The sequence below is a fragment of the Pteropus alecto genome, unplaced genomic scaffold (genome assembly GCF_000325575.1).
Source record: "Pteropus alecto unplaced genomic scaffold, ASM32557v1 scaffold16, whole genome shotgun sequence".
NCBI lineage: Eukaryota > Metazoa > Chordata > Mammalia > Chiroptera > Pteropodidae > Pteropus > Pteropus alecto.
The window spans coordinates 1,439,480-1,464,847 of NW_006438867.1; the positions used below are offsets into that span (position 1 = coordinate 1,439,480).

Genomic DNA, 25,368 nt, shown 5'->3' on the forward strand with positions numbered 1-25,368 from the left:
TTCATTTTCTTCTGATAAATACCTAGTAGTGGAACTTCTGGGTTGTATGGTTAATCTATTTTTAATTTTTTTGAGAAATCTCCATACTGTTTTCCATAGTGGCTACAGCACTTTGCAGTCCCATCAACAGTGCATAAGGGTTTCCTTTTTTCCACATCCTCACCAACACTTGCAGTTTGTTGACTTTTTGATAATAGCCATTCCGACTGGTGTGAGATGGTATCTCACTGTGGCTTTGATTTGAATTTGCCTGACGATTAGTAATGTTGAGCAACTTTTCATATATCTGTTGGCTATTTATATATTGATCTATAGTCCTTTAAGTTTACATGGTAATTTTTATATAGGATTAAATATGTAGGATGATGTTTTACTGTAAGATTACAATTCAGCCACTGAACCTATTTAAATAACTTTCAAAATAAATTTTTATAGATGCATAATAATTTCTGAACTCTATAAAATGGTTCTAATGTACTTTATCTGAGGAAAAATTTCTAGAAAATATTGCTTATCAAAATTGCAGTGTAACTAGTGGTGCTGTTCAGTTTCAGCCCAGGCAGCACATGCAGCTGTAGTTAATATATTTCACAAAAAGTCAAACATTACCTATAATTGAATGTAATACCCAATAACTGCTCATTACAGGTACACGATTTCAAGACACACATTTTAAAGGATTCAGAAAATGAACTGCACTTTAAATTATACATATTTGTTCAAAAACACTATAACTAAATCAATAATTTCACTTATAATTGATCTTACAGTCAAGAAAATATAATAAATATTTCTGAAGATCACAAGAGACACAGAAGTCATGAAACTTTATGGTGAAAGAGGAAGCTAAAGAGTGAAAGGATTAAAGTTTCCTAAGAGGGTTAGGAAAATGGTTAGAACATAGAGAAGAATGATGGAAAATGTTGAAGTGGAATTCTATGGAACTTTTGTTATTTAGTGACAAAACTACCTGCCTGACACACAGGGTGGTATAACTAGTGGTAGAAAACATGATTGAATAAGAAGTGTGATGTCAGATGGTGCAAAATCTTAAAAACAGAGAAGAGAAACTGCTTCCTTTGGCCATAGAGGTCAGGTGACCTCTTAGAAGCATCAATTTAGACATTTAATTATTTGACTCTTTCCACATTGGAAATTTCAAGTAAGGAAATGGACCGCTGTATCTTTTTTTCTTTGCTAGGCTGTCTGCATTGAAAATTCATGCATGGTGAGAGGAAGCAAGCAAGGAAGAAATGGTGCAATTCACATATTCCAAGAGATCATCAAGCCAGCAGAGAAATCCCTTCATGAAAAATTAAAACAAGATAAACGCTTCAGGTAAGCTTATTAGTTTCACCTTCACAAAAGAATGAGAGCTATTATCATATGTTTGTTTCACAGTTAGTATTCCAAAATGCATTTAGTATTCAGTATTGCTAAGAATAGAATTTAGAATAAGAAGTCTATGCAAATGTTTTCAAAACTGAAATATGTTCTTAACTTTATTTCGCTCCTCGATGCACTGTAATATAACTTGGTAGTTGAAAAACAATTTCATAAACTGAACTACTCCTTATTTCTACAATTAAATTTTTTAAATGATAATATATACTAGCAAAGACTTTAGTAAAATATAAAATCAAAAAAATGCTTTTTATTTGTTATAAATTGTGACATTGTCTTGTTTCATAGAATAAAAACAAAGCTTAGGAAATTTAAAAGTCATATGTACATTTAAATAATTTCCCCATGATAAAACTTTCTTAACAGGTAAATTGCATTGGAAACATGAAAATGTATGAACAATTTTCTCATGCTTTTTGCAATACATGTATTTTATTCTATTCCATACATTGTGGGAGAGCATACCAGACTTAAATCTAAATTTAAAAGTTGAGAATCATATGGTTTCGCTCATATGTGAGATGTAAAACTGAAAGCAACAAACAAGAAACAAAAACTCATAGACACAGACAAAGCTTAGTGGGTACCAGAGGGAAAGTGGGGAGGAAAGGAGGTAGATATGGGCAAAGAGGTTCAAATATATGGTGACAGAAGGAGATTTGACTTTAGAAGGTAGACACTCAATGCAATATACAGATTATGTGTTATTGAATTGTACGCTTGAAACCTATATAATTTTATTAACCAACGTCATCCAAATAAATTTAATTAAAAAATAAATCTAACAAAATAAACACATGCTCTTCCTGCTTAGCATCTTCCTCAGCCTTCTAGAAGCTGCAGATTTGAAAGAGCTCCTGACACAACCTGGGGATTGGACTTTATTTGTTCCAACTAATGATGCCTTTAAAGGAATGACTAATGAAGAAAAGGAAATTCTGATTCGTAAGTAAACATGAATACCAGATATTCGTCCTTTGATTTCAGGATCTCATTTCCTCTTCAAGTGTTCTTGCCCAGACAACAGCCTCAAAAATGTCTCCTCTTTCATATTCTTGTCTAGCTTTAGTTTTCTTTAATTTCACCTGGAGTATGTGGAGAGTCACTCATTAATTTTCTTAATTAACTGCATACTGTCATGTTGGGTTAGATGTTCATTATTTCTATTAAGGTGACACAATTAGGTGACAAAGAAGGGAACGGTTTCAAAAATAATTTGGTTTTTTTTCCTCCCAGTTAGTTGGATAATATTTTGATTGAACTGATTGAAATGACTGTATATTTGACATAGCATTGATATCAACTTAAGTGAACAGTGACATTATGAGAAATTACACTGTGGAAATAATACTTAAAGATAAAAAAATATTTTTCTATTTAGTCTTCATAGCATCAAAGTGTCAACAAAAGATGATATGTTATTAAATAAATATATATATTTTCCCCCTAGGGGACAAAAATGCTCTTCAAAACATCATCCTTTATCACCTAACACCAGGAGTTTTCATTGGAAAGGGATTCGAACCTGGTGTTACTAACATTCTGAAGACCACACAAGGAAGCAAAATCTATCTGAAAGGAGTAAGTTCTCTAGAATAAAGTGATGATCATGTTAATCTATCATTTAATTATCTTAATGTTGATTTATTATCAAATTTCTCATTGACATCGTCCCCTGTTTTGAAAGGTAAATGATACACTTCTGGTGAATGAATTGAAATCAAAAGAATCTGACATTATGACAACAAATGGTGTCATTCATGTTGTGGATAAACTCCTCTATCCAGCAGGTTGGTAATTATTGAATTCATTAATGGACTAAATCTTTAATAGAAATATGTATATATATTATTTTATTTTACTAGTGTCAAATATACACTACATTAGTTAGACAATTGTATAATCCCCCCAATTGCCCCTTCTCACCTCTGGCTCTCCACATAACCATTACATTAATGCTAACTGCATTCCCTATCTCATGCTCCCCATCCCTGTGACCATCTATCAACTACTAATCTGTACTTCTTTAACCTTTGACCCCATTCTTCCAACCCCCCAACCCTCCTCCCTTCTGGCTGTCACCAAATTGTCCTCTATATTTGTGAATCTGTTTTTGATTAGTTTGTTCTTTTTTGTTCCTTGGGTTCTGCATATAAGTGAAATCATATTAGAAATCTATATTTTTATTTCACACATACTTGCCAATATTCATTTAATATTTGTCTTCATAGACACACCTATTGGAAATGATCAGCTGCTGGACATACTTAACAAACTGATCAAATACATCCAAATTAAGGTCAGAACATTATTGAACTTATTTCTAATGTGTTGAATATAAGAGACTAGAAATGTATACAATAATGAGTAGATGTACACTAAGCTTGAATTGCTATCCATTGATTATGTACCACTGGCCCACCTAAAAAGAAATGACATAATTTATTATGGTTTTATTCAATGAATATCTATTAAAACCTATGTGGAGCCACGCAGTGTATTAAGTGTTATGGGAAATATTAACTTGAATCAGATATGGCCCTTTATTCAAATAGTTTTATAGTTCAGATAAGACATGCAGAAAAAACTATAATCTTTCTATCATCAAATATCTTTGCTACTGAATGTAAAAAAATGTAAAGCATTTACTTTAAAAAGTTGTCACTACTCACAGTAGTTAAAGGCAAAGGAATATTTTGCTTTTTTTTAATCCTTATAGTATCAAAGTGTCAGAAACTATATGAAATACTATTTTATAAATCCTCTTAACTTTAACTATTCTATAAATTTTGGGACTGAGTAACAAACCCAGTAGTTTTTTATGCCATTTGCACCAAAGCAGGAAATTAGATGTTTCATATGAAGACTTCAATTCTGTCAAGTGTAATTGTAGCTTCACATTAATTACTTTAGTAAGAATTAAAGTGTTGCCATGATTTTCTTAATACAACTAAGTTTTATGTTTCTAATTATAAAAATTATTTTCAGTTTGTTCGTGGTAGTACCTTCAAAGAAATCCCCATGACTGTCTACAGTAAGTACTAAATGAAGATTTGTCACTAAAATTAAAATAATATATATTTTTTTATTTTTTAAAATAAAGATTGTTGATAGTCTGGTATTAAAATTCTAAACAATGGCAAATTTCATCCCACTTGAAATAAGGCTACTCTCAAGCCCTTAGCCATCTCAGGGCAGGATGGGAGACAGTGTGCCAAAGAACCCTATGACAGTGTGTATGAGTTGGTGGTTACAAAATTCTCTCTCCCTCCAAAATTGGACAAAGAAATAAATTTGCCAGGTTATAAAACCAAAAGTTTTAGATTCCAAGGTCCTTTTATTCCGGACTCTACCAGATTATCAAAATTAAAACTCTATTACTTTACAATGGTAAAAAATATTTCATTCTCATAAATATAACTTGTGGTATTTCTCTTTCAATGTGACTTTCTTTCCTTTGTCCTTTTTCTTTATTTCTTATAGCTTTCAAAGCAGAAATTATATTCATTTTGTTTTGACTCTACAGTTAAGCATGCAAAAATTTATCAGTAGCTAAAACGTTATTTTAACTTTCATTATTTTAACTTTATCCTGGCTAGAAAATTATTCTATTTTATACCATGAATATCCTGTTATTTAATTTTTTAAAATTTCCTTACAACTTACACTAGATATGGAAAAGAGTAAAGACAATGTAAGGAGCAAAACAAAATGTCTGCTGCTCTTTCTGAGTTCAATTATTTAATAATAATGTATATGAATTCAGTGTCAGGCCAGCTCAGCACTGTTTTAAAGATTTAGTTGGAATAGTCATAATTCAACATGGTATAAAATTTAGTATGGAAGTATACAATAATGTTAAAGATATATTAAGACAAAGAATCATTATGAGTACTATTTATCAGAAATGTTTGTCATCTTTCACCACTAAAGACGTATATCTACACTGTTTCTTTACTTTTTTTACTTTATCCATAATACGTCCACCATTTTCTATATATGTCAATACAATATTTTGCTTACAATGACAACATATTGTAGTTCCTTTATTATCCTCTACTGAAACTGGATCCTCACTCAATAAATTACACTTAATGAAATTATGCAAGTCTAATGAATCTCACCTACCAACTCAGAGCTCTTGAAACAGCTCTGAGATTTATATTCTGATGTCAATTTTTTTTAACTCCTCAAATAAATATGCTGTGATTTAGAAGCATACTTCAAATAGAAGTAGAGACTTATTAAACCAAAGATTTCATTTTTATGTTACTTTTATTGACTTTAATTTCCTTGCTACACATTATTCTTTTCCCCAAAATACCATACACTTAAATTGTTTGGGCAGGGGGAAGCGGGAAATGCCCTTTAGTATGTCAAATATATAACATTTGAGGTGACAGGGAATAAAATCAGTATTTAATCCTCAGCCCATGACCTGTCAAAACTGTTTAAGTCCTCAGAAAAGCAAGATTGAAACCAAACTACCAACTAAACATCCTGAACTTCTAGTTCCCTAACATGAACTAAAAATTTAAGATAAAAGTAGTTAATCTATTTTGATAATACCCATGAATTTGACCTGTGCATTTGACTTTCATGGAAAGGTTCCTCTAAAGTAAGACTTCCTGTGGAATCAATAATTAGGTACTTAGATTTGATATATTTTAGCACTTTATAATTTGAGATCTCAAGATATAAAATCTGATATGACTGAAACAGTCATAATTAAGGTTGTGAACCCATCTTAATTAAAAAGATGACAGCTAAACATCCCAGAAACCTAAGGTGAGAGTGTGATACAAAGCCAAACTATGCTAACATCTACCCTCTAAAGTGTTAACATAATCTGTTATGATTGAACAGTTAGCTTTATTGCAGCCTATTATCTATGGAACCATCTTTTAAGGCTTCTAATTTGAAATGACAAAAACCCAGTAGCTCTGATTGTATGGCTCCAGAGGCTCATTTCCAATTATCCTGTACAATCAAAAGCCAACCAAATAGTTGGATGCTATCTTAAACAAATTTTGGACATCATTATTTTAGTCGGGTGGATGATATTCACTCAAAATACATATCTTTAAGTTTTTTTTTTTAAATGAGGATGATAATAATGCTGGAAACTAAACATATTTTAGCCTGTAATTTAAATACTGATCATATTATGATTGTTGCATAGCTCTCATATCTGGCTGGCTGAAACTTATTTTTACTTTTAAGTATACTGATCTATTTTTCATGTTTTCCTTTCTACATTACTGTTATAAAATGCATGAAAAATGTTTTGAGTCTTTTTCTTTTAGTGTTTTTTTTGTAATTGAGAAAGAATTCAACAATGCAATTAGAGATATTATGAATTGCATGAAATTAATTATGTTTGTCTTCTGTTGCTATGCAGCCAATATTTTCAAGAAGTACAAAAGAAGGTAAAGAGCTTTAGTGGTGTAGTTAAAAATTATAGATTTCTAGATAGAATTTCTCAGTTAGTGAGTCTATATTTCACTGGAACAATTCCTATCACTGGACTTCAGAGTTCACCATCTGGACATGAGAAGATACCACTATGAATATTTCCTGTATCTGACTGCCTGAACATATTACCATATCAGATACCTGAGAACTCAGAAAAGACAAAAAAAAATTTGTTGAGGTTCTTTTTTAATATAAACATTATTTACGTTCCACTTTCTATACTTTCAGCAACTAAAATTATAACCAAAGTTGTGGAACCAAAAATTAAAGTCATTGAAGGCAGTCTTCAGCCTATTATCAAAACTGAAGGTAAAAATCAATGGTTCCTTTTATTGTGAAAAAAAAAAAATCTGTATAACAGACTGATTTCTATGAATGTATCTACATTCTTTTTTAAAACTAACATGCTAAATATTTCTATACCAATGGCATGCTCATGTTATTGTAGAATGTGGAATGCAAATTATTTAACAAAGTAAATGGTGCATTCCTAATACTTTCAGTACATTTGCTTGTTCTGTACTAAGACAGAGCAACAGTTTCAAATGAACATAATTGGCCATTGCATTAGCACTAGTACCCAGATACTCACTAAACAAATCCTAAGCTATTTCACTACAGTCAGACTCCAGAGTATATTCTTTTTGTAGGTTTATTTTCAATCTCCCCACATGGACCCCTTTTGTACTGTTATACAAAGCTCTTCCAAAAAGCTCAAGTATTTTTCACTCAACAACTTAAGAAAGCACAAAGAAAGCTGGAAATTGATGAAAGCTTTTAAAATTACAACCACACATAATATATTTTGAAATTACATTACCAGATGGAGAAGAGGGAATATATAGCTGGCACAGTGAGTCAAATTTATAATCCTTAACTCCAGCCTTGAACTTATATATATGAGAACATACATATTTTTATATACATAGTTTAAATATCTCTCCTGATACTTCAGACTAGAACATTAAATAATGTTCTCTCTACCCCTACTGTCTATGTTAGCCAACTTCAACATCTTGATGCCACCTTATTTTCATGTATTTTAATATTTTAATTATCACAAAGGATTAGACCTTAAGACGTTTTTACTTCCATGAGTAAACATCTTAATATACTGACTTGCCATATAGAAAAGACCATGTTATCTTCTTTGTTTTGTAAGAAGGATAAAAACAGTTTTCTAAAAAAAATAAATAAATCTTGTTCTCAATTTAGTCTTAATTGAGATTATTTTAATTACTTTTGATTTTGGTATTTCTTCATATTCTGTAAATTGAGATGGAAAATTCTTGAATATTTTTGTCTACTCCTTTAAAAATTAGCCATAACTTAAAAAACTTAGACATTGGAAATACATATATAAAAGTTTATTTCTTAGCTAATTTAAGTTATCTACATTTTTACTCAATTATGAGACCTAAAATTGAGGTATTATTTGAAATCTGTGCTTATTTTTTAAAATACTATACTATGGTCATTTGTTTGCTTTTATATATTGATGAATAAAATTTGGTATTTTAAGAAGAAATTAAATCACAGAAATTTTTGTTGAAAAATGATATTTTAATGAAAACGATCAAATAAACCTTGGGAATATATTTTATTTTAAAATTTTTGTACAATTTTTAAAAATTAGATTTCCTCAATTTTTTACAAATTATTTAGAGTTTATTTTTATCAGCAAAAATAAGAAATATCCCTTTAAGATATTTTTTATAGAAAAGAACCTTTTTAAATTAAAATTATTGGGGTGACATTGGTTAATAAAATAAAATACATTTCATGTGTACAATTTAACAATATGTCATACATACATTTCATTTTGTTTTCACCACTCAAATTTAGACTTCCTTCTATCACCAAATATTTGATACCTTTTACTCCATCTACTCCCCCACACCCACCTTCCCTCTGGTAACCACAATTAACTGTCCATGTCCATGGGTGTCTGTTTATCATGTTTGTTTGTTACTTTCATTTTTATATCCCAAATATGAGTAAAATCATATAGTTTTCAACTTTTCCTGTCTGACTTATTTCACTTAGCATGATTATCTCAAGATCCATCCATGTTGTCACAAATGGCAACATTTCATCTTTCCTTATGGCTGAGTAATATTCCATTGTATATATAGATTTTCTAAAATTTTATATAATTACTAGTATACAGCTTCTATATCGAAATCATTCACATGTGCTGTTCTTATTTTCAAAGATTCCTATCTTTTCTTTAAAGCTTCTTTATTCAATCCATTTATCTTCTCAGTTTTTGTTAGTGGGATTTTATTGTATTAATCTTTCTTCAGTTAGGAACACAGTGGATCATTAATTCTTCCTGGGTTCTTCCTATAAAGAGAACAAGGATAAAAAATACGGTCATGTCACCAATGCAGTAATAACTCTTTAGTTCAAAAATTTAGAAATTTTACTTCTGTGTAACATAGTGAAAGAAACCAATCTTGGCTGCCATTTATAATTTCCCAGCTCTAAGATCGCTGCTGATATTTCCTTCTCACTGTACTTTAGCAGATTCATTCATTCATTGATGACTCTTGAATTCTCATTAAATAAATTAGACTCCAAGACAAAATTTTGAGACATTTCCTCTTTAAATAATAAAAAAGATACTTAACAGGATTTTGGAATTAAGAATAAATCAACTGAAATTCAATTCAACACATACTCATTGAGAACTTCTTGTGCTGGTTACTCTCCTAGGTATTAGAAGTAAATTTAAAAAAAAAATTATAAAAAACCCTACTTCATAGAGCTTAACTATAGAGGATATTTCTGAAATAACAGTTTAGGTTCTTTTAAATAATCGTCAATTTGGATAATTTATTAACATTTACTGTTCTTAATCTCCTTAAGTATACTTTCTTTTGAAATTTCTGCACCTGAAAAACTTGGCCTTATGTTTTGATACTCTATATCCCCTAGCCCATAGATCAAATATCATGGTGTGAAGTATTTATTATTTGAAAGGACTATACTTTTGTTTTCATTATTTTAATTATTCTAGACTATTTCATTCTGGGTAATGGTGTATGGCGACAATTTTGGGGCAAGCAAATAAATCCTCTCAAAGATAAGCAAATATAGTTACATTCAACTGTTGAAGGGTGTTACAGTATGAGTTAAATGTACTGAATTATTATTTTTCTTCTCTATGAAATATTCTTGATTAACTAATGTAGTAATCAGCTTTCTAACATTCAAAATGATTCTCTCTGTGAGTAAAATCATTTTGTAGGTCAAATGCAACTCTCATTTAACTTTGCATTTGAAGGACTGTTTAACTTTTAATTAGTAAATTTTTGCATTATTCTTACATAGAAGGTAAGTACTCAAATTTATTTTCTCATAAAACCTGAAATTCAGTATCTTAAAGGTAGGCATAAAGTTAAAATTTTTAAATATTTAATCATATGCCCATTAGATAAAAAGCATAAGATACTGAGTGATTAAAATTAAATTAAAATTTTGATAAGGAAAGAGTAATAGACAATCTTAGTATGGTAAAGTAAGATCTAGACTAGTTTTTATTAGAACAACTCAAATTTGTACATACTGTTTGATTCACAAAGTATAGCCACATATATTTTGTGTGATCATATTTTATAGCTATGAATGAATGGATGAATTTATATATAAATTTATATACTAATAAAAATGAAAGTAATTTTAGTAACACACCAATAGACTGAGTCATTTGTTCTCATAAATACTGCCTAATTTGAAGAAAATAGGAAATGTTTAAAACTAATTTCATAAAGGCTGAAACCACTTTGATGTTTGAAAAACACAAAATGGTAAAATAAATTCCCTCTTGGTAAAATTAAAGTACTGATTTAACATGATAATTTGTCTCTTAAAACAATGTCTCAGGACCCACAATAACAAAGGTGAAAATTGAAGGTGAACCTAAATTCAGACTTACTACAGAAGGTGAAACAGTAACTGAAGTGATCCATGGAGGTACATTATGTATATTTCCTAGTGCCTGGTTAGGATAACTGTGATTATTTTAAAATAGTGTTGGTTTAAATATATTGAACATCTGATATTTTCTCTGGGCTTCTGTTTTATGTGAACTGTGGGAATACTTTTATTAGTAATGAGTTCTTATTAACCTGTCAAATAAAATATTGTTTACCTTTTAATGGATCTAGTTGGAATTAATTTAACCATTAAGTCATTATGTTCAATGAAACTGTCATTCCTTCTGCATATGCCATGATGATTATGAAATATGATAACAATAATGTCAATATGAATGAACATATTAGACTTAGGAGAAAAATGGCCATTGTATAAAACTGACTGATAAGCCACTTTGAGGAATCATCACAGGATTCTTATTCTAATAATGTAGAATTTACTGGATTCTCATTACTCATTCCACAATCAGAAAACAAATATGACATGGAGAGTTAGCTTGACAGCTGGTTCTTGCCCTCACCCAAGATTCAGGACATAACTAACACCTTTTAGACCTCTGTTGTTATGATTTCATTCTAAATAGTATTGATTTGAGAAATATCATTACAATGTCTAGCTTATGGAGGTTTAGATACCATAAGGAGATAAATCAAATTCATTTTTCTTCCCCTACTTTCAGAGCCAATTATTAAGAAATACACCAAAATCATTGATGGAGTGCCTGTAGAAATAACTGAAAAAGAGACAAGGGAAGAACGAATCATTACAGGTAATTTTTAATTCCGTGCATGAAACTATGCCTAGGTTATAAAGATCAAACTATAGTGAATCCTAAAATATTTCTATAAGAATCATTAGAGAAACTAATCTATTTTTATGGTGGTTACTGAAGTTACTTCATTTCTTCTTAGCAGACATAATATTATAAGTAATCTATGCTTTTCTCTGAATTAGAAATTTGTAGATAAATCTATAAGTATTTGTTTTTATTATGTGTGTGTACATATTATATAATACACTATTATTTCCTAAAATTAAAACCATTCCCTCCTTATATTTTTCCATTAATCTTAATGTCTACATATCTATGTATCAAAATATATGGAAGTTTGTATAAAACAATTGATTAACAATTTTGGTAAACCTCTTATTAGTCTCCCACCAATAAATTAGCTAAAATTCTGAATTCTGTAAGTATTTGTTTCTATAAGTATTCTATAAGTATTTGTTTAAACAAGCAGTTAGCAACTATGGCCTGAGCCACCTACATATGTAAATAAAGTTTTATTTCAACACCAAGTGTCTATTTATTACAGATACAAAGTTGAATAGTTGCAACTCAGGCCATGTCACTCACAAAGTCTAAAATGCTTACTATCTGGCCCTTTCCAGAGGAAGTTTGCCTACCCTTGTTTTAGATCTATTTTATTGCCTTTCCCTTAGGTCCTGAAATAAAATACACTAGGATTACTACTGGTGGTGGAGAAACAGAAGAAACTCTAAAGAAATTATTGCAAGAAGGTCAGCATTCTAAAAAAAATAAATAAGAATATAACTTTATCTAATCTATCTGTATCAAAGTCTAAATAATATTTGAGGCCTCATGTTTTCTCTTCTATGTCCTTTCTTTAAGTTCTATACCAACACAAGGAAAAAATCCAAAGATATAGAATGAAATTTAAATGACAGTCATATTGATTATTATGTTTATATTTGCTATATGTTGTTCAACAGCTTTATAAGAAAATTGGTTTATCAAAAGAAAAAACAGCATTAAAAACTGAGAAAGACCCAAGTGTTGGTGTGGAATTCATTATTGGGCAGATGCCATTATATAACACATCAAGTCTCCTGTCTTTTTGTTACATAAACCAATTTCTGCTATATACATGTATCCTCTCAGAGGTCACCAAGGTTACCAAATTCATTGAAGGTGGTGATGGTCATTTATTTGAAGATGAAGAAATTAAAAGACTGCTTCAGGGAGGTTAGTAAAATGGAAACAACTAACACGTTAACAGGTTCTGGTGACTGAGTTCAACTTTTTAAAGACTGAGCATTCAGATTTTTTTAAAGATGATATCATGTGCTGTCCTAATAGACTGATTTGTTCAATGGTAGTTTAATTAATATTTATAAAGCAATGATTACTAGTTTAAGCAGTCTTTAAAAAGTCCTATGGTACAAAGCTTGGGGAGCAATGAATAACTTTTTTTGCTTTGATACAGATAATTGTAAGGACATTTTAAGTATATGAAAGAGGAAAACTTTTTAAATTGGTGGTCTAAACAAATTTAAATTGACATACTTTTTATATTAAAAAATATATTCACTGCCCCCACAACAATAATAAAAGGCATGTTTATGGATTCTTTATGTGCATATATCTAGAAAAAAAACAGTGCATTTAGTAATTTTCTTTCCTAAAACTACATTCTTTGGAATGAGTATCTGTTTCCTCTAACAGTTTAAGTGATAATCTATTCCTGGAGATGTAAATTATTTTGCATATGAAATTAATCTTAATCTTTAAAGTATGGAACATTCTCTGTCTATGGCATTAAAATGACCTTTTAAGAGCAAAAGAGAAAAAAAGAATTCTAAATTTTATGCAAACTCTAAACAGTAATTCTTCAAAGAAATAGTAATTTTATAAATAAATTTGAATAATTTTTACTTGAATAAGTGAATTTCAAGTCCATTTTATTAACAACAGAATTATTTAAATGACATATTGTTTTAGAAAAACAAGATTTTAAATTACATAGAAAATTCAGATATGCTCCTTAAAATATACTGTGAATTGAGAAACACAACTGAAGTTTGGTATTTATCCAAAGTATGGTCCAGATAGTTTTTCTGCTTAAAATTTTACAAATCGTATCATTGTGTCCATGAAGATGTAAAATATCTTGGACCATATGCATTTTCAACAATTATTGTTTCTTTATTCTTTAGTTTAATATATATAAATCTCATATAGTATTAAAAATTTTCAGCAATAGTAAAAATAAATAAGTTTTATTCAACCAATTATTGAATTTCCCCTCAAAAGAAAGGCAAATGTCTGAAAAATACAAGATTTTCTTTCAGACTGCAGGGAATATATGACACTCCCAAAACCATAATAGAACCAAAGTTTTCTGTGAGATCTAACACAGAATTCATTCATTTGCCTCAAATGCTTAACATATTCATATACATATGAATTTGAGAGAAGAGGCAAAGACATTATAAAGATTAAATTGAATTCTTTTTTTCAGTCGTTGCCATAGTAAGCAGCTTTGTAGAATGCTAGTGCTTTTAAGAGAATGAATAAATTAGTAATTTACCTATTTACAGTTTTTATTTAAGCTTAAAATTCAGGTAAGTGTGTTTTATTTCTTTAATAAGCCCTAAGTCTGTTATGAACAATAAACTAATACTAAAGAATAGCTTCAGCCAAGAAAAAAGATATACCTGCTACAAGTTAAGAATATGTTATTCTATTTTTAGTTAATGGGCTCTTCCCTTAACTCTTGTATCTGTTCATCACAGAAGCTGATTCCTTTAGTTTACAATATATTTTATCTGAATGTCTATAAAACATCTGTTTCCACAATACCACACCATGATTTTTTATCTAAACATTTCCAAAGATTTTTTTTAGCAGTATAATCAATATATCAACTAGTATCTGGGTATTGCTTGGACATGTTAGTATTCTTTTTTCCATTCTTATAATACAACTGAGTCATCCCTGAGTTACAAGTATCCTCTTGGCTAGGTCTAAAGAGACACCAATTTATAAAGAAGCTAGTGTGAATAAATATTACATCGTGCAGGACTGGCTTTTTTTTTTTTTCATTGAGAATATAGATAATCGATCTATAGCCAAACTATAGTCTTATTTCTAAGCTTGGAGTTTTCTTTCTGAACTGCTCATATTGTGACATATATAGTACATTTTTAATGAATTGAGTATATACCCAATCATTTAAGTCATGACTATTAATATGGCTAAGTGGTCCTTTTGGTATCAATATTGTGTTTTGTCACTGAAATACTTCAGGGCCCTTAACTAAAAAAAATGTTCTCACAAAATGCATAAAGTTTTCATTCTTAGGTAAAACTGCATTTACTGAAACTACTAAAGTAATTAAGAAAGAAGATCAAGCTATGGAGAAAGGATCCAAAAAAGTCATTTTGGAAGGTTTTGACAAATTTGACAATATAACATGTAAAGATTTATGGCTCTGTAGCATATAGGAGATCAGGTTGTTGAAATGACTCTCAATCTGGCCTTCACCTCACACTAATTTAAGTAAGCTGATTCTTTTCTGCCTTGGTCCCTTCTTCTGAAAAGTGGAGACAGTAATGTAACCTACATCTAAATGAGTTATATGAAAAGTGCCCAGCACACAATAAGTTCTCAGTGATCTTAGCTATTATCAGTATTATAGTCAATTAACATTAACCTCATCAATAAAGTAATATTTTACACCCTATTTTAAATTCCCAAAGTGATAACCACTTGAAAATGGAAAAGTCTTACAAATAATCGAGCTGAAGCATTTTCCATGTTTTAATACCACAAAAAACGTACTATAGAGGAGCCTTTGTTGGCATCATTTCTGTGATTCCTTTATCATTACTCATTTTGCTTCTCTAAATGTGACCTGATACAATTCTCATTCGTTTTGAGATAGCAAAGAGCCACTGGGAAGAAATTTGATTTTGTGCACTTTATTCACTCTTTCTTCTAAAGATGTTTGTTTGCTATAATGAACACTTATTTTGATATTATCATAGCAAAATGTAATAAATTAACAAATTACTTATTAGGCTGCTCATCAGTTGGTTGTTGTCAAGTGTATGAAAGAAAATCCAAGTGTAAGTGCTTGTTTAGAAAAGTAATGCTGTAAATACTTTTATGATTTTGTATTAAATTATACAATAATTGTTATTTGGAATTTAATATGTCCATCATCTACAATGGACATAAAGATTGGATCCACCTTTTCTCAACTACATATTATAAGCCATATTGGGTTACCAAATAAATCTGAGGTTAAAGAAAGTATATCAATTAGAGCATATTTCATAATTCAGACTTTTCTATCTCACATAAACTTCCCTCACTATCCAATCTAATGTTTTCCACAGTTCTGTATTTTATTATGACATTAATACAGTTATACATCTTATATTCTAGGGGGGGAAAGACATGTTGAAAATATGCCTTATAGACAGAAATAAAATTCTTCAAAAAATTTTTAGCGTTTCTTTTTTACTCAGTGTCACACAGTCCAAATTACTGTTGGTGACAATTTCATGCCTTACATTTTATGAATTTTCAGAGAATTGAAAAAATATATATATATATACTAGAAAAATTTTGACTTAATTGCCTAATATAATTGTCTAATATATATATATATACACTAGAAAAATTTTGACTTAATTGTCTAATATAGATGATATATTAAAAGCAAGAAGTCAAAATTTGGAGAAAAAATAAAAGTAAGGAGAAAAATGAAGTCACTGTAGGAACCTCTTTGCAAATGCTCAACAACAGAGTGAAAATATGACTTTAGTTAGGTCTACCAGCTTGGTCTTATGATGAAGTAAAAGACAAATAAGGGAATTGAGAAATATTTTACAACTATAATAATCAAAAACTTCATAGAGATAGACATCTGAAAGTCTTAAATATGAAAACTTTTATTATCTTCAAATAGTTAATTTTTTTAACGGTCTTATAGGATTGGAATTAAATTGGGGGACATGTTGGCATACATTTCCTGAATTGCTTATTATGTTTCTAGAGCTATTTGGCCAGTGGTATTTTGTTGTCCTCATATACGCTAAGATAATCATGAATTAATTTACAATGAGAATTTACAGGGACAGAAGTCTGATACATCACAAATAAGAATAAGTTGATAACTCTGGGAAGATGCTTCTGCTAAACTTTATATAATATTAAACATACTCTAATCATAAAGTCATGCTTTTTACTAAAAGGATAAAAACCTCATGTAAATCTCTATAGAAAAGTGGCACATTATATGGGGCTTTAAATGCCATAATGAAACAATATGCTTTGCAAATAGTGAACATTCATCATGTTATATAGAGAAAAGTGTTCATTTTATCTGTTGCCCATGCAAAAGTATCATGTTTGTGAAATTGAGTACTCCAAAAGAAAATCTACATGTTCAAGTGATGTTTATTTTAAGATTTATACTTTTCTACTTAACTATGGTCTCCTGTCTGATGTTAGCCATAATTTCAAAGTTTTTTTTCTAACTATAACTATTTAATTTTAGACATACCTGTGAGGAAGATACAAGCCAACAAAAGAGTTCAAGGTAAATGTATTAACTATAGTAATATGCATATATGACACTTATTTTGTTATTTTAAGAGAAACCAATGAAAAGGAGAGCACTTTAATATATTTTATTGGACTTTGCTGTCTGACAGGGAGAAAAGTTTGTGAATATGGGAGCAAATCATTTTAATGACAAGAATCAGAAAATAAATGGTTCATGTTCTGCACTCTCAGTAACATCTAAGAATAACAAATATTAAAGGAAAGGCAATTATACTCCTGCAAACTGCTAGATATATTGAACGCTTGAGGAAGACTCAAGTTAAATTAAATTGAAAAGAAATCCTTGAATATCAGAGCTGAGCAAAAGTAGGTTTAGGAGGAATTAAACTCTGTAAAATGTTATTATTTGAGATGAGACTACAGTTGGAAGCATAAAGGAAAGCTGTACACAAAAAGAAAATGTTAATATACTTATGTACAAAATTTTCATATAATATGTAGATTATATGCATGTTTATATAACCCATGCACTACAACATTATTTATAACTGTGCTTATGAGCATTTTCTAAGCTCCCAGTTAGGTTACCTTATATTTTGACACATTCAAAAATCTCAAATTCCTCTTGTAGAACTTAGAATAAATTACAAGTTTGGAATTTCTAAAATAATTACATACTAATAGTCACAAGATGTGGCACAGCTTATAAATACATTCTAAGCTAATTCAATACAGATATTTGAAATTAAATAATCAATTGTACAAGTAACTTTTAATTGAAGAGTTTATTCAAATTTACTGAAGAACTAAAATCATCACTTTAAATTATTATTTACATGTACCTTTAAACCCAGGATAACCTTAATTTCATCATCATAAATGAAGTATATTAAAACACCAACTAAAGTTTTATTACAATTAGAAAAGATGGTCTTTTATAGATATAGTTATTCATAGAATATCATATTTGTAAACTCTAAAGTTTCATCACATTTACAATCTATATGTTCTCTCTTTTTCTTAATTAGGATCTAGGAGACGATCAAGAGAAGGTCATTCTCAGTGAAAATCCAGACCAGACTACAAAGTTTATAAAGCCCTAAATCAGTAACCTGATCTTAAAAGAAAATTATGGTTCAGTAAGTGAACCATCATCAGTACACAAAAAAAGCAGTCATTGAACAATTATAAAAGCAAATTGAATTATTTTTAAATGAGAAACTTAAGGGAAATTCTGAAGTTAGTCTCCTGTGGGATAGGAACTGAGAGAATTAGAACACTTTACAGGCTTTTACATCTTGATGTTAAAAGTTCTAGCTAACTTTGGGATCCATTAAAGAAAATCCTTATCACTGGATTTATTACAATTCAATTCTCAGAGTGGTGAACTATTATACCATTGAGTAGATTGAGCCTGGATAGATAAAATGCATTGAGTAGATTGAGCCTGGCTAAATTGAGTGGATAGATAAAATGCCTGCAACCAGTGACCTCCCCATGGGAAGCTAAGTTATAAAAAAAAGAGTGTTAAGTATTAAAAATCAAACAAAACATATCAAAATGTTTTGCACATTTCTAATGCAATGTTGGTTTACTGGTAAATGATGTTATTCCTAAAACTGATTTTGTACTCTTGAAATGTTTGTCTATGCTTCTTGCAATACATATTTTTTATCTCAAACATTTCAATAAAACCATTTTTCAGGTTTAAAGAGAATTACTTCAAATTGGGTAATTCAGAAAACTCAAAGTTTAAGTTAATAAGAGGTTTGGACTTGGGAGCAGGACTTTATACCTCCTTTTAATAACAATAATCATTAAAGGAATAAAATAAATTTACTGTTTCTTGAATTTTTAAAACTACTGTGTGAATAAAGAATCATGATGAACTGAGTACATAATATAACCCCAGATCTGTATTAAGTCATGGATTCAAAAGAATAACTAGACAGTTACTGTTCTTGAAGGATAAAGAGACAAATCATCAATAATCCACAATGCACCATGACATTTAATCGGCACTACACAAGCACAAGTACATCGATTAATTTTTCCTAAGATTGGGCCAGACATGGGAGAAGCCACAGAAATGCTCTAAACTAAGACTGAAGTAACATTAGAGTTCATTGCACAGAAAAGGAGAAGAAAAATAATTGTTTGCTAAGAATTATAAAGGTATCAGTTTGATCTACTCAGATCCCAACAAGTGTCATCCTTATGTGAACAAATTAACATGAGTATTTAAGGAATAGAATTCAAACTGATGAAAAATTGAGTGGTGATCGTGTAATAAAATTATGTCCTGCATTGTAAATTAGTCATGGGAGACTATAAAACTGAGGAAGGCCAAACTGAAGATACTAATCTTGACCATAGATGTCCACCTCGGGTCACAGGCTCACTTCTAAAGCATCATTAGCTGAAAGTATTAGTTCTTTGTTTGAGCAGTGATTGGGGCGAGGAAGTGAGATATAAAATTCTGACAGTGGCACTTACTAAAGAAGTGTTTGATAACCTTGGTTTTCCAAAATGTTTTCTAGTCTGAGACAGTGGTAAGACAGTGGTAAGTGTAATGTTTAACGTTTAGAGCCTCTGACAGGAAACAAAATGTCTTACCAACTAAGTAGTCATGTAGAGAATTCTGGGACTTCAATTTCAACTGGTTGGGGTGTGGCTGTGATCTTCCCAAAATGATTCAGAGGGGGTGGAAATAATGTGGTAATGGTAGAAAATACTACATTATCACCAACATAGATGGCTTAAGTAGGGTTCCTAAGTCACTCAGTGTTAGTAAAGAGGCTTTATGTAGTGGGTGTCCTGTGGGGTCCAGTGGCACAGTCTTTTCTGGTCACCTGAACCAGGTGCTCAAGGTGTATCCTTTGTACGGGTTATGTATGCCTCCTGTTGTAGTTGAGCTTTGGTTTCTGTTTGCACATCGATGGGAGGGAATGACCCTTGGGTTGATTGATTATGATAATTGGCTGGTGAGGAGCTGACCATAAAAAGCAGGATTCACTTTAGCTGGGCTCTGGTGCCTTCCCAGTCTGCCCTTCAGGTGTGTCCTCCTCAGATGTAGCCTTGGATGGTGCCCTGGCTCCCACTGAATCCAGCCACTGGATATGCCTGCCCAAGGGTCCCCTGGGAGGGGCCCAGCAGCAGGCCAAGTTTAGCCTCAGCCTGTGCGCTGTCCAGAGCCACCTGGCAAGAGTGACCAATAAATTTACAGATGGCTCCCACTTGTGCTGGGCTTATAGATGCCTTCAAAGGCCAAACCAGGATCCACAGATGGCTGCCACTACTGCTGGGCTTGAGGCTGCTCAGCAAGAGGTATGGAGCATACTAAGGCCAGATGCTGCTTAGTTGGGATTTGTGAACCTGTGAGAGCTTTTGGAAAATTCACAGCTTTAGCCAAGATAGGCTATTTGTATGGAAAAGCCACTGGAAGTAGCTTGGTGAGCCTGCACATTGGTGGGGTAGCATCTCAGGAAGTCACCTGGGCACGATGACAGAGTCAGTCAGGTTGAAGGAGACTCAGATATGGTAGCCACCTGTTTCTTCGTGCCAAGTGGGGTGGGCTCAAAAAAAAAAACAACAATGGAATCTGCCAACCCACCTATCTGAGAGAAAGCCTCCCCTCCAGCCCTCACCTGAAGTCAGATAATTCAGGTCCTTCCCATATGTCTCTGGCATTCCTTGGGAAGCTGCCCCAGAACTGGGGCTCAAACAAGTGAGTCTGTCACCGAGTAAGTTCACACACGGGCCCTTTAAGGGGAACATCTGAGAACATCCTGCAGCTCTCTGTCTCAGCCACAATCTCTGCTGGTTTCAGACAGAGGTTCTGGAGACTTCTCTTCCTGGCACTGGAACCTTATGCTGGGGAACGCAGTGTGGAGCTGGGACCCCTTGCTTCTCCAGGGGGACCAATGTAGCCAAAACATCCCTCCTAATCTCAACCACCACACACGGGTGTTGGACCACCCCATTTCACATTTCCACTCCTCCTACCAAACTCGAGGTGACCTCGTATGTATGTCCCTTCTGTTCAGCTAGACCTAAGGCAACTCCCAATGATGGTTGTTCTGTAGTTTCATTGTTATTTTGATATGGTTTCGAGAGGAGGCGAGCACAGCATCCAACTACTCTGTCATCTTGTCTGGAAGCCCCAAGATATATGTTAGACTTTTAATTAAGATTGCTTTGAATCTATAGATCAATTTGGTGTTATTAAAAATCTTTGCAATATTGAAACCCCAAACTATGAACATAGTACACCTATCAGTTTATATATGTCTTCCTCAATTACCTTACCAATGTTTTATCATTTTAAGTTTACAGGTCCCACACATCATTTGTAGATTTTCCATAAATACTTAATAATTTAATAGTTTTATAAATGGCATTGTTTTTATTTCAGTTGCTGATCGTTCTTTTTTGTGTGTGTATTGCTCTTGTATTCTGCAGCCTTGTTAAACTCACTTATTAGTGTTTTACTAGTTCTACTAGTAACGTTTTTTGAAAATTACATCGTACTTTCTACATTGACAGTCATGTTGTCTGCAAATAAAGACCATGTTACTTCTTCCTTTGCTATCAATGCTTATTATAATTTCTTACCACCTTGTTTTATTGGTTGATGTTGAATGGCTGTATAATGTTGAACAGAGTGGCAAGAGTGGCCATTATTTTTTTTTCATGATCTTAGAAGGAAAACATTCATTCTGTCTTTTACCCTTCAGTATGATGCTTAACTCGATGTTAACATTAGTGCTTTTTTCATAACCCATTTTCAGGTTGAAAGAATTCTCTTCTCTTCCAAATTTGCTGAGAATTTTTAAATCAAGAATAAATGCTGAATTTTACCAAATGTTTTTTACTGCATCTATTGAAATGATCTTATGGGTTTTATTTATTAGTTTTTTTATATGGCAAATGACATGGATTTAATTTTGAATGTTAAATTTTTCATCACATTCACCTCATTTATTTTCTGGGTTGAATTCCACTTATTCATATTATATTCAATTTGCAAAAGTTTTATTAAGAATTGTTCTCTGTATATTTATGAGGGATATTGATCTATAGATTTCTTTTACTGTAATCTTTTTGAGTTTAGTATTATGGTAATGCAGGCCTCACAGGATGAGTGGAGAGTTCGGTTTTTAGAAAAATTTTGTATAGAATTAATATTTTTCCACCTTAAATATTTTGTACAATTCACAAGTGAAGTTATTCACAGAGTTTTCTTTAAAATAAGGCTTTTAACTACAAATTCAATTTATTTAATACATATATGACTATTCAGATTATTTTTAAGTGAAATTTGGTTGTGTCTTATAAGCAACTTGTCCATTTCATACAATTTTCAAATTAATTGACATAATGTTGTAAAAATATTGTATTATTATTCTTAAACATCTTTAATGATGTCACCTGTCTCATGCCTGATTTGGGTAATTTGTATCTTCCCTCTTTTTCTCCTAACCATTCTAGCTAGCCATCAATCAATTTTATTGATTTTTTTTTTAAATTAAGCTTTTGGCTTCATCGATTTTCTGTATTGTGTTCCTTTTTTCTTTTATTGATTTCCATTCATCTTTCTTATTGTCTCTCTTCTGCCTTATTTAATTTTACATTTTAAAATTGTTGTATAAAATACAATACCCTATTAGTCTCAGTTGTACATCATGACTCAATATTTACATACATTATGACATGATCCCCACAATCAGTCTAGTTGCCATCTGTCACAATACAAAGTCATTATAACATTATCGACTGTATTCCCTATCCTGTCATATTACATCCCCATGACTTATTTATTTTATAACTAAAATTTGTACCTCTGAATCCCCTTACCCCATTTTATCTGCCTTTCCAACCCTTCCCTACTCTAGTAAAAACAAGTTTGTTTTCTGCATTTATGAGTCTGTTTCTGTTTTGTCTTGTTTGTTCATTTGTTTTGTTTTGTTTCTCAGATTGCACATAGAAGTGAAATCATAGTATTTGTCTTTGTTAGTCTTATTTCACTTAGTGTAATGCTCTGTAGGTTCACCTATGTTATTGCAAAGAGCAAGATTCCACTGTTTTATGGCCGAATAACATTCTATTGTATACATATATACCACAACTTCTTTATCCAGTCATCTATTGATGGACACTTAAGTTACTTCCGTATCTTGGCTATTATAAATAATGTTGCAATGAAAATATCTTTTCAAATTAGCATTTTTCTTTTCCTCAAATACATTTCCTGAAATGAAATTGCTGGCAGTTCTATTTTTAATTTTTTGAAGAAACTTTATACTGTTTTCCATAGTGGCTACAGCACTTTTCATTTCCAACAGCAATGTATAAGGATTCTCTTTACTCCCTATCTTCACTAACACTTGTTATTTTTTTGTCTTTTGATAATAGCCATTTTGACAGGTGTCAGGTTGTGGTTTTGATGTGCAATTCCTTGATGATTAATGATGAACATCTTTTCATATGTCTAGTGGCCAACTGTTTTTCATCTTTAGGAAAAGTCTATTCAAGTCTTCTGCCCATTTTTTTAATCAAGTTGTTTCTCTTTTAATATTAAGTTATATGTTTTTAATGTATTTTATATTTTAGTCCCTTATAAGATGTATGATTTGTAAATATTTTCTCCTGTTCAGTAAGTTGTTTTATTAATGGTTTCCCTCCCTATGCAAAAGTTTAGTTTGATGTAATTGCATTTATTGATTTTTTGCTTTAGTTTCCCTTGCCTGAGGAGACTGGCAAGGGAAACTAAATGCATTTTGAGTCTGCATTTATGAGTCTCATAAATGCAGACTCAAAATTTAGATGATAGATAGATAGGTGATAGACAGACAGACAGACAGATATTAGATATAGCTAAGACCAAGGTCAAAGAACTACGGCCTGCCTTTCTTCTAGGAGTTTTATGGTTTCAAACCTTATATCGACACCTTTAATTCAGTTTGAATGTATTTTTGTGTATGTTGTAAGATAGTGGTTCAATTTTATTTTTTATTTTTTTGTATGTAGGTGCTCAGTTCTCCTAACACCACTTAGATTATTTGACCACATATTTGTAGGTTTGTTTCTAGGCTCTCTATTCTATTCCATTTGTCTATGTGTCTGTTTTTGTGCCAGCACCATACCATTTTGATTATTTTATGTTTGTAGTGTAATTTGAAATCAGGGAGAAATACCTCCAATTTTGTTCTTTCTCAAGGTTGCTTTGTCTATTCAGGATCTGTAGTGCCTTCATACAAATATTAGGATTATTTGCTATAGTTCTATGAAAAAAATGTCATCGGTGTTTTAATGAAGAATGCATTGATTATGTAGATTGATTTGAGTAGTATAGACATTTTAACAATATTAATTTTTCTAATACATGGGCATTCATTTGTGTCATCTTAAATTTATTTTATCAATGGCTTACAGTTTTCAGAGTACAGATCTTTTATGTACTTCTAGTTACTTGAGGTAGAAGGTGAAGTCATTGATATAAAAACTGTTTTTTATATTTAGATATATAAATTTACCCAATAAGTATCATTCGGTGGCATCTGAAAATTTTTATACATTTTAATTTTCATTCAGTTCAAATTACTTTAGAATTTTATTTTTAAATATGTTTAAAAAGTCAGTTTTCTTTTTAAATTAAAATAGGAAAAATATTATCTATTTACACATATAGTGACTGCTTCTGGTGCTCTTTGTTCCTTTGTGTAGATCCATATTTCTATCTAGTATATTGTTTATTTTCCTAACATTTCTTTTGGTGCCTATCAGCTAATGATAAACTGAATATTTCTGTCTGTAAAATATTAATATTTTACCTTTTTTTGAAAAATGTCTTTGCAGTAATTCTAAGTTAACAGGGTTTTATTTAAGGTACTCTAAAAGTGTATTTCACTTTTTTCTTACTTGTTTCCTCTTTGCTTTGTATGTAATATGTTCTTTTTTCTTCCTTATTACTGGTTTTAGATTTTTTTTATCACTGATTTTGAAAAATTTGATTATGATGTAAGTTGGGGTGGTTTTCCTTGTGTCTCTTGTTCCTAGAATGTGTATGCATAGTTTCTTAGATCTTTGGGTTTAGAAGTTTAATAAAATTTAAATTTTTTCAGACATCAATTATCTATTTGTTCCTTCTCCTCCTTTCTGAGGTTCTATTTACACATATATTATGTTGTCATACAACTCATTGTTGCTTTTTTCATTGTTTTATTATT

At 30.9% G+C, this 25,368-nt stretch overlaps 1 protein-coding gene across 8 annotated transcripts in view; it reads left to right on the forward strand.

The window, feature by feature from the left end:
* Positions 1–18,275, forward strand: part of POSTN (periostin) — a 34,073-nt gene extending 15,798 nt beyond the window's left edge. The window contains exons 11-23 of one of the 8 annotated variants that reach the window (XM_006915793.3): positions 1,202–1,338; positions 2,219–2,349; positions 2,855–2,985; positions 3,092–3,194; positions 3,636–3,703; positions 4,393–4,438; positions 7,108–7,188; positions 10,768–10,857; positions 11,501–11,590; positions 12,265–12,342; positions 12,725–12,808; positions 17,133–17,174; positions 18,169–18,275. In XM_006915793.3, coding sequence (XP_006915855.1) covers positions 1,202–1,338; positions 2,219–2,349; positions 2,855–2,985; positions 3,092–3,194; positions 3,636–3,703; positions 4,393–4,438; positions 7,108–7,188; positions 10,768–10,857; positions 11,501–11,590; positions 12,265–12,342; positions 12,725–12,808; positions 17,133–17,174; positions 18,169–18,206 — 1,119 coding nt within the window. In that variant the 3' untranslated portion in view covers positions 18,207–18,275. The remainder of the gene's footprint in view (positions 1–1,201; positions 1,339–2,218; positions 2,350–2,854; positions 2,986–3,091; positions 3,195–3,635; positions 3,704–4,392; positions 4,439–7,107; positions 7,189–10,767; positions 10,858–11,500; positions 11,591–12,264; positions 12,343–12,724; positions 12,809–17,132; positions 17,175–18,168) is intronic. The other 7 variants (XM_025049522.1, XM_006915794.3, XM_006915791.3 and 4 more) reach the window with 7 other exon arrangements.
* The last annotated feature ends 7,093 nt before the right edge of the window (positions 18,276–25,368 follow it).